The 10,000-nt window shown below is 37.8% G+C and overlaps 2 protein-coding genes across 2 annotated transcripts in view; one reads left to right on the forward strand and one right to left on the reverse strand.

Moving 5' to 3' along the window:
* Positions 1–3,729, reverse strand: part of LOC138052450 (cell division cycle 5-related protein-like) — a 28,936-nt gene extending 25,207 nt beyond the window's left edge. Inside the window, exons 1-6 of the mRNA XM_068898947.1 lie at positions 3,569–3,729; positions 3,217–3,320; positions 3,060–3,090; positions 2,437–2,567; positions 1,622–1,752; positions 856–952 (exon numbers count right to left, since the gene is read on the reverse strand). Of these exons, the coding sequence (XP_068755048.1) occupies positions 856–952; positions 1,622–1,752; positions 2,437–2,567; positions 3,060–3,090; positions 3,217–3,320; positions 3,569–3,613 (539 nt within the window). The 5' untranslated portion in view covers positions 3,614–3,729. The remainder of the gene's footprint in view (positions 1–855; positions 953–1,621; positions 1,753–2,436; positions 2,568–3,059; positions 3,091–3,216; positions 3,321–3,568) is intronic.
* A 43-nt stretch (positions 3,730–3,772) lies between these two features.
* Positions 3,773–10,000, forward strand: part of LOC138052453 (large ribosomal subunit protein bL19m-like) — a 6,441-nt gene continuing 213 nt past the window's right edge. The window contains exons 1-5 of the mRNA XM_068898949.1: positions 3,773–3,852; positions 3,956–4,158; positions 5,558–5,664; positions 7,094–7,407; positions 9,358–10,000. The exon at positions 9,358–10,000 is cut by the window's right edge and continues 213 nt beyond it. Of these exons, the coding sequence (XP_068755050.1) occupies positions 4,023–4,158; positions 5,558–5,664; positions 7,094–7,407; positions 9,358–9,688 (888 nt within the window). The 5' untranslated portion in view covers positions 3,773–3,852; positions 3,956–4,022 and the 3' untranslated portion in view covers positions 9,689–10,000. The remainder of the gene's footprint in view (positions 3,853–3,955; positions 4,159–5,557; positions 5,665–7,093; positions 7,408–9,357) is intronic.

The raw sequence follows: 10,000 nt of genomic DNA on the forward strand, positions 1-10,000 counted from the left end.
TTTTCTTTGGATTTCGTAATGCGAGCTTGGACACGCAAGATACAGAGGACATTTTACGAAGCTGTGCTTCGGTCCTAATGCAAATTGTAATGGCAGACGATTTGTTTCAGACTGAGAAAAAATGCTCTGGCTTCTCGTGTGCTGAGAAATTTTTGGTGAAACTTTCTCCAAAGCAACTACCACAAATGAGCATTCTCGAACCATACTTAATTCTGCCTAACCACAAAACATTCGAAGGTTACAGCCGCAAATTGTAAAAACAGCACCGAGGATTTTAGGAGCGTGACGCTCAAGACTGTTGTGCTTTTCGCCTTCTTTTCTCTCATAGGTGAGAAATTAACCACATTTTTTTTATTTACTAGTTGCAACATTGTGAATGTGAAATATGTTGTTGATTTCGTTGTGATGAAGAAAGAACAAGCCGTCTGACGAACCTTATTTTGTTAGTCTTGCTCGTTTGCGTGTTACGCGTGACGCGCCATTTTTTGTCCCCAAAGTGAACAACCGAATCCGTTTATTCTAAAGTTAAGCGACCGATTTCGCTAATCTACACAGTAAATGTTCCCTAATATGTAAGAAGTATATCTGCAAAATTTGAGTGGCTAACGCTGTTTACGAGCAGAGATATGACCCGAAGTGTTCGTTCAAGATACTTGTTTCCCAAATGTACATCATGATTGTGCTACTCATCAGGTACATTGTGTACCTTTGTGAAGATGAACGCAACAATCCTAGGGTCACTTCCATAACAATTACAATGATGACAATAGCAAACAGGTGCTGTACTGGTGCCAACCATTCTTCCAATAAAATAGTTTAAAAATGTTAAAAAAGAGACACTGGACTGCCGCTCACCTTGCTTCCTCCAGCTGCTTCTCTCTTGCTTTTCTCTTGGCCTTTTTTCCCTGAGTGTTTGCCAAGCGAGCTCTGGCCTCAGACAACATTTCCAGCTCTGAGAACCAAAAATCAAAAATCATTTGTGTATTTTCATATTCTAGCTCTGCTTTTCTTTTTCTTTTCATCAGGTTTTCTTTGAAATTACCCTTCACAAGAAGACTGAGAAGTTCTGAGATCAACGTACATTGTACATGTACATGTAAATTTTCCATCTGTTTACAGTAAGAATGGGATTAGGTTGAAAAAAAAAAGCCTACATTGTACTTGTAACAAGAGCTCACACCAGCTCAGTTGGTACAGTAAACAATCCCAAAATAATAATAATTGGGGAAGGCATAAATGTGACCTCTCACGGGAAAACGTACACTAACGCTTTTCCGTTGAACGGGTAAATTCCAACGCTTTCCCAACGCTTTACCAACGGGTTGCCAACGGGTCACCAACGGCTTTTCCAACACTTCCAACGCTGCCACCAACGCTTTCTTCAACACAATCCAATGTCGTCATAAAATTCACAACGGGTTGTCAATTTTTCCAACACCTATGCTTTCCAACGATTTTTTAGTGCTTTCAACGCAGAAGATTTTTCTAATGTCAAACAAAGCACGAGTTTGCACTGCGATCTCGACAATGTTAACGTACCAAGGTTCAAATCGGCGTTCAATTTACTTTTTTATGGTAATCCTTTCATGGGTTGTGGTATAATGTACAAACTTCTTCATACCATCTTCATCCATATCAATGGGATCTGGCCTAGCTGGCTTTGTCTCAGGATTTGGGTCAATTTCTCCTGGCCGAAGTTTCCTTGGGTCATCTCCTTCATCCTTTTCTCCTTCTTTAGCTTGTGCTTGATCTCTGGAAAAAGAAAACGAAAACCAAACACAAAAATAATACAATAAATTACATGTAGGAATGATGCAGTATAAAGACTAATAGGGCTGGTTGGATTCAAAGGTTGGTGGTCAGCCAAGGGGTGATCGCTTGGGAAAAAGAAGATACACTGTATCCATGGTAATCCTAAAGTGACCACTACTAGAGCGAAAAACTTACTAAACCAGTCACTGAAATACTTACCAAAAAAAGGAGATAATGAGCAGAAAATGTGAAAATATAACAGGGTAAATAACGGCCTTCCTGCAAGGCCATGCCACCAAAAGAAATTGGACTGCTGCTTTAAATTCAAATTTGATGTTCTTCAGTCAACATTAAATTTTAATTATTGATCATGAGTTAAGGTGAGTTGCCACAAATTTTTGATTATTCCAGCTACATTAAAATCAAATACATGTAATGAGAATGAAAAACACTACATGTACAGTGTGTGCAAGTACATACATGTATGGGAAGACTCAAAAGAAGAGATTGCAATCAATTATTATTAGTATTGTCAAATTTAAAAACAAAAACGTTGCAGTGTTCAATTCATGTAATTTGTGGAAGATTATTGTAACCTCTTAGAGCAGAAGGGAAGGGGATCTAAAATAAAAAAAATTAAAATGATAAAGGAAATGTACAGAGCTACATGCAGGACTGACTTACAGGAGAAACTCATATCTTTCAAGGCACTGTGCTGCTGTCCGACCAATCAGAGGTGCAATGGTTCGCCACTGTGTTGGCATTAGCTTTGCCAAATGAAGGAGTTTTTCATCTTCTTCACGACTCCATTCAGTCTGTTACAAACATACATGTAATTTATTCTCAATGGTGAGCTTTATAAGCATAGGGCCTCTTGTTTTTTTAATCAAGTTTCATGTACAATGTACTTTTACATGTTCCTCTCGAAAGTAGCTGTTTGTTGGCAAAAATCACCGCCTGTTTGCCTTGGTCCGATACTCTACTCCACTGTTGGATGGCAGATCCCTGTCTTTCACTTTTTTCTTGTTCTTTACCTATCACCTTTTCAACACAGTCATCCACCACTGCAAAACCATCTAACAAGTCGTTTTTTGCTTTCTAAACCATGCTTTTCTTGAACAAACAACTACATTTTGCATTGATTAATATTTATTATAATAACAAAAGAAGCAAGGCTTGCAACAAAAAAGATGGACTCTAACTTCTTAGATTTTCAAAGGCAAGGTAGCTAAGAGCAAAATAATTTATGAAAAAGGTTATTCTGTCACTGTTTGTTTGTTTGTTATTCTTTTACAATATGGCCTTACCTTTTTAATGCTGGGATCCAGCCATTCATACCTGAAAATTAAGGCAAATTACAATCAGGGCTTCCTAAACATGATACTGTAAACGAATGTATCATATTCTTTGTTCTGTCCACTTGCCCTGTGTTACTTCAACTTGTTTGATTATGATATCACTTACCATCTCGCCTTACATTGTTTGGCTGACTTGCGGTGCAGTAAAGAAGCGATTCTAGACCATTGGTTTTTCCCATATTTCATCACAGCAGCCTTGAGGATTTCATCCTTGAGAGAAAAAAGGCAAGCTTGAAAATGGAATAGATTTGAACACACAGTTTTGAAAATAATTTAAGGCCTATACGCAACGAAAAGATGGTTCGATATCTGAAGACATTGTCAAGCGGTAAATCAAATTTAGATATAGAGGTAGATGTATAATCGGAAATTAAAACTCATTACTACAATGTACGTTATATATATCTGCGTATACCGTACGTACAGATGTCTTTCCACAGAAACAGAATATCACAAACCTCTGTGTTTCTCCACACACCACCTTTAATTATGATTCGAGGCATGCTCGCAAGAGATTTCCAACGACTTCCAAATTAAAGTAATAACCTTCCAAACAAACGTTGCAATGTTTGTCAACCCGAAAAAAGCAAGATGGCGCAAATCAATGCTATCCCACAACTCCTTTCGAAAAGGTAATGTATGCTTACACGAGAAGTCCTTGTGACAAATTGAAGGCTCAACGTTTTAAAAAAATACGTGCGAATCTATGAAGCATTTCTCTTTGCAAAAAGCCTTGAAAGAGGTTTGTTTTGGGTATATCGTACTTATTTACTTCCATTCTCTCAATAGTTTTTTTTCTGTTTACGTGTTGTTGTTGTTTTTTTTTTTCAATTTATCGCTTGAAGACCGATTTGAAGACCTCGATAGGTGGGTGGATCAGCGCTAAATCAGCGGTTGCCCGCGTCGAACAACATGGCGTCCCGATTGAAATCTCGGCTGAAACTGTTGTCGCCATATATAGATGAGAAAGTATTCCGAAATATCGAGAGACGCTTGGAAAGTATTCCACAACCGGAAAGGAAACCTAAGAATCTGAATTCCATCTCAGGTAAGTTGTTTTAAAAAAATTGCAATATGGAACCAAGGGCAAGACTTCTTGGAATGAAAGTTTAAGTTGATCTTAATACAGTTATATTGAGTAATAAATTCTGCAGTAGAATTATTGAGATTCACGTGTGACTGGCATATACTTATTACCATTTCATATTGATTTAAATGAGAAGATCAACAAGCACTTAAAAGCCAGCTTCAGTGTAATCAGCATTCATGATATTTGAAATTGGAGCAATTGCAGAGTACCCCGCATCTCTAGCTACACGGTGCAGCCGGCAACGCGTCTACGCGGCTACTCGAGTTCTCATTTATTCATAATTCACTGAAGTTCTCTGGAAGGTGGCTATATTGCAGGTAAAACCCGTTCTCAGGTTGAATTCATTTTAACCTATGTTAAATTCGTGATCCGCATTTTACCTTGTGGGTTGAATTATGCACTCAACCTGGCTTAAACCCCCTCTAAAAAGGATGCTTATACCTTCCCTCCGCAAGCTCTGTCTTACGCAACTCGACACATCATTCTTAATCTTTGGTATCATCATATCGGTTTCTGTATTTCTACACTTATTCAGTCTCAACATTGCAACAAGGTAAGGGAACAAAGAATTGTACTATGCACTTATCGATACTCGAACTCTCACCCCGCGGATCTGTATTATAACTGTGTCTTCACCACTACACTACAACGACAAACATGCTCAAATCAACACATTTCTTTTCAATATTTACTTTTCTATGTATAATAACCAAAACTAATCCTAAGTTGACCCTAATTTTTCTCTAGGCGTAATTTGGGCACCAAAAAAGTTTCTTCAATTCATCTGAGTGCGTATTCAACCTAGGTAAAATGAGGATCACCAATTTAACCTAGGTTGAAACAGATTCAACCTGAAAACGAATTTTACCGGCAACAGCTACACGTCTATGCAGCTATTCCATTGTAATTTATTCATAATTCAGCGAAGGTACTCAAGCTGTAATAACTGTTGGTACCGGTAAGCACTACAATAACTTAAAGCTAACCAGTTTGAAATCAGTGCTTAGGCCTAACAACTGTAGATAAGAGAGCAATAGGCCTAGGTGGAGTTCGTTTGATCACATTTCAGGCATGCCTACGAGACTTTGTGGTCAAATTTTACGGCTGACATGTAGTTCCGTTTTCTTTGTCTCACAAGTCTCAAGGGAGATTTCTAAACAACATAATATTCAAATTTAGCCATAAAGCCTCGTACAGTAGCCATGAGTGAATATTGATATATCAAAACCATTTCTGCATAGCCATTTGTAAGCTTAGAGCTACATGTATGCAGAGTAGCTATTGTTGTGGGGTATTCAACAACTTAGCCTTAAAAGTAAAAAGGGTAAAATTTTATTGTTTTTTTCAAATGGGGTAGAGAAAAAGGGATACCACATAGACGAGTCAAACAATACTGCGCAAGAAAGTGTGCAAAATTTGCAGCAAAGAAGGACTGATGATACCACGTTGCATAACAAACACAAGGTACAGTACATACATGTGTTTGGAGAAATTTAAAATATCAAGTTGATTAATCAGTTCCCAGTAGAGAAGATATCTTTTCACAAACACTGCTTTTGTTATTCAAATGTGCCAACCACAGGAGCTAAAGTCCCTTTGTTTTGACATCCAATGATGTAATCAAGTGATTGATGCCATAATCCGGGAATTCACTAGTGACTCATTCAAAGCACAAGTGCAAGCATAAGATTTCACTGTGAAAATGGGGTTCGTACAGGCATTATCACAAGTGCAGGACCAATTTTTTTCCCTTTTCTTTGCTCTACTGTGGCACAGGAGCATTACCTTTGAACCATTCCTAAGTGGCAAGGTATTTTGAAGTTTCTTTAGTCTGTTAAACAGACAATGTAGCGGTCTCAAATTAGAGGACTTACATGTATGTCTAAACACTGCCCTTTATAGCATTTTATAACATTATGCAATTTATAAACCAGGGCCGGGTTTCTGAAAGGTGTAATAACTCTATTCCAGGGATAAATGTGCCTTATTTCAGGCACATTTATCCCTGGAATAGGGTTATTACACCTTTCAGGAACCGGCCCCAGTAATCAGCAGTTTTGTTTGTCAATTAAAGTCTTTAGGGCTAGTGCAAATCAAAGACTTCTTTTTTTCAACTCTCAACTTAACGCCACCATTAGAAATGAAATCCTGGTGCCTCGGGCTACACATATTTATTTTAGATCAAGAGCTTACCGGTATCTATTCTTTGTGCTTCACTACCTTTGGGTCAAGAAAGGTGATGCCACACCCAGTTACATTGTAGATCTCTCTTAAAGCGTTATTACTTTACTGTACTTTTTTGACTTTTTATACATAAGCAGCTTATGTGGACTCAGTTAGCTACAGTATGAGGTTAAAATACATGTAGTGTCTGATCTCCGAACAAGAGACAATAATGATCAAAATATTAATGCTTTCAATTGGAGTGTGATTTTGCTTGAGCTTATACTAACACTATACTTGTGCATTTTGATGAGCATGTCTTTTTGTCTCTCTCTTTTGTGTCAAAATCGCCTAGGGTTTGCTAGTGTTACCAAACGTTACTAGTTCTGTTGAGGACTTGTCCTGGTGTTTTCCGTACTCTAGGGACTCTTTTCTACCTGTTATGCTTGTAACATAGCTTCAGACATGATAAAGGAGGCTTTGCATTTACAAGTATGTGATTTACAGTGTAGGCACTGGATTCAATCCACCTGATTGACTTTATAACAAAGTTGTACATGTAATTGAAAAGCTCCTAGATCACTTGATAACTCAGTGATAGAGCAATGCGTGGCACAATATTGCACTGTCACGTGTTCTAGTCAAGCATACAGTAATTTTTTCAGATTTCTTTGAAACTGCTTTCTCAACTGCAATCTTCGAAAATCACATAAAATTTTCTGTCTCACAGATAAAAGTTAGTGTGGACAAGTGGTACCAGACAAATACAGCAGAACTTGATGTCAAATCAATCTACAAGACTCTACCCAATGCTAAAGTGGCACTGGAAGGCACTACTCCAGAACCCCGTTTTCTCTGGAAAGAAAAAGGCTGGCCAAATGGATTTCCAGCTTCTCCTGAAGAAGCTAAAACGGATGTCATGACATACTTGGAACAAAAGGACTGTTACCGCAGGTTGCAGAAACTGGATATGAAGGATTTCTCTGTCGGCAGTATTGTAGCAGTCACCAGAGCAGATCCTCTCATTGCCAAAGGAAGACTCAAGTAAGTACATTTACATTTATCGTGCAATTGCTTTGGGCACAAAATTTTGTGGTTAGTGAAATCAGTAAGAGACAGTTGGCAGTGAATTACATGTATTTGTCCTGCTTAATGATCTCTTTCTTACTATGGTAGTTTTTCTTCGACTTTTTTTTGATTTGTCCAAAATAGCTCATAAGCTAGGTTTGTAATCCAGGGTGCTCTTTCAAAAGACATGCAAGTACTTGCCTGCATTGGCCCGGCTTAATTTAGGGATGGTCCTTTTAATTTTTGTTTGTCCAGGCAATGTCTTCTTAGTGTATGAATTTCCTTTGGTATTCTCTTTTACGTGTTACACGTACTTGTTTATATTAAAATTTTCTTCCTCCTCCTTTTCTGGTGTAAGATCTTTTTTGTCGTAACTGCCTGACCCCCTCCCCCCTTTCAAAACTTGAATGGGCCTTTGTTCTATGGTAAAATGTGCAAATCCTTGATGGCAGCACAAAACCCCACTGGAAGAGTCCACTCAGGAAGCACCTTTTCCAAGAAGAAACCACAGTTTATTTCAAGCACAGGAAAACTACATTTTGTTAAGTCCACTAAATACATGTTAACTCTAACGCTCTCTTTTTGCTCGTGAGCTGAACTAAATGAGCATAAATAGGTCTTCTACAGCTTTTAACGCTTAATAATTTGCCAAAAATCACAAGGTGAAACTGTTTTTTGAACCAGAGAGTTTTATCTCAGTTTAATACTGTCTTGGTATCACGCAAGGCAAAAATTCGAAAGATCGAAAATTCGAAATGCTGTATTCTCAAATTAAAAAACGTTACGGGGCTTAAGACTGGTAAAAAGATTTTAATTTACTTCCAAGTAATTTTTTTACCTGGTACGGATTAAAAAAACCAGTAAACCCCGCAGCTTTGATTTTACAATTTGATGACGTTGGAAACACTCTATAGGCTGTGTATTATTATTATTATTACTATTATTATTATTATTGCCCCCGCAGGGTTTTGGCCTCTGGGCCAAAACCCGAGGAGGTAACCTAGAAGCCCTCGCGTAAAAAGGGAAAAAAATGTAAATTGGTAAATATTGTATAGGGGAAAGCAATCTCGATTTGATCAACCGAGCGGGCAAGGTGGTATCGGTATTGCTTAACAGGGCGCGCAAGGTGGTATTGGTATTGTTCACCGAGTTCGTGAGGTGTTCTGATTGAAGTTGAGTAATTTTTGAATATTTACATCGATTCCTTTTACTTTGAAAATCAAAGATTACAGTATCTGATAGAAAATTATATTGCCTGAGTCAGAAATTGATTTTTCAGGCACAAATCATAAACAGGGGCGACATTTTGCCAGACACAAATGAAATCAGACTGAACAGGGGCGACAGACTCGGCCACAAACAGTGCTAGACGCAACCTCAGAAGCAAAAGCATAGTCTCAGTATCAACATTTTCAAACAATCTTCGACCATTTTTACAACAGTTATTCACAGATAATAATAATTACCGATCCGAATATAGTAAGCAAGTTTTCTTCCTATTTTATGGTATTTCAAGGACCGTGGAAAGAACCACATGGATCAAAAAGATGATGACAAAATGTTGTCTTTAATCATTGAATGTTCCTGTTTCAGTTTTACAATCATATTTTCAAGGCGTTTTCCAAAATTAAGTAAATTTATTATTTTTTAATTGATATCGTATCCTATCAAATAAACGTATGATAAATAAATATATCTTAGGCTTGGGCAGATGTAGTGAAAACTATTACAAGTTATTATTTAAATGTTATTATAGCGAAGATATCGTTTACGTCACCTATTGTCATTAATGTGGCAACCAGAGCCTCATTGGCTCTCGAAACAGAGGGTTTTTTGTTCATGTGGTTGGCACATTTGAATAACAAAAACAATGTTTGTAAACAGATATTTTCCCTATTGTTATACTTTCTTGCACATTTCTCTTAGATTTGTAGGAATCTGTATAGCCAAGAACCATTGGCAAAACACGTTAGGCGCGACGTTTACTCTACGCAACGTGGTTGAAGGGGAACCGGTAGAAGTCAATTTTCAGCTATATTCACCACTTATTCAGCGGATAGAAGTATTAAAGCACATGCGCAGACACAGAAAAGCGCTTTGGTATCTGAGAGACTATCCACCGTCCATGAGTTCGGTCAATGAAAAGATGAAGGCAGTGCCTTACACAGAAGAACCAGAGCTCTATATTCCCACAAAAGAGGAGAAAAAGAAGGTTAAGGCTTGGTTTAGTGGCGTGTGGAAAGCTAAAAGAAGATAGAAGACAATTTTAAAAACTTGATACTTTCGATAATGGTGAAGCGTAAGGTACAGTGTATATGACTTTTCCATTTCTACTGCAGTTTGGATGATGGCATCATTTCGCATTTCAGTCCAAGCTGTATGGTTTACACCGAACGTTTATCGTAAAGAAAGCTGATTCAATTTTCCAACTTTTCTTGATCCAGCATTGTTCAACTGTCGGGCCACTCACGTTGCATGATATCTCACCACCATTTTCAGCTTGATTTAAACGTAGAAAAGAGTTTGCTTTCATCCAACGATTCTGCTTGAGTTGAGCAAGAAATGATGC

The sequence above is a fragment of the Montipora capricornis genome, chromosome 6 (assembly GCF_036669925.1).
Source record: "Montipora capricornis isolate CH-2021 chromosome 6, ASM3666992v2, whole genome shotgun sequence".
In the NCBI taxonomy this organism is placed as follows: Eukaryota; Metazoa; Cnidaria; class Anthozoa; order Scleractinia; family Acroporidae; genus Montipora; species Montipora capricornis.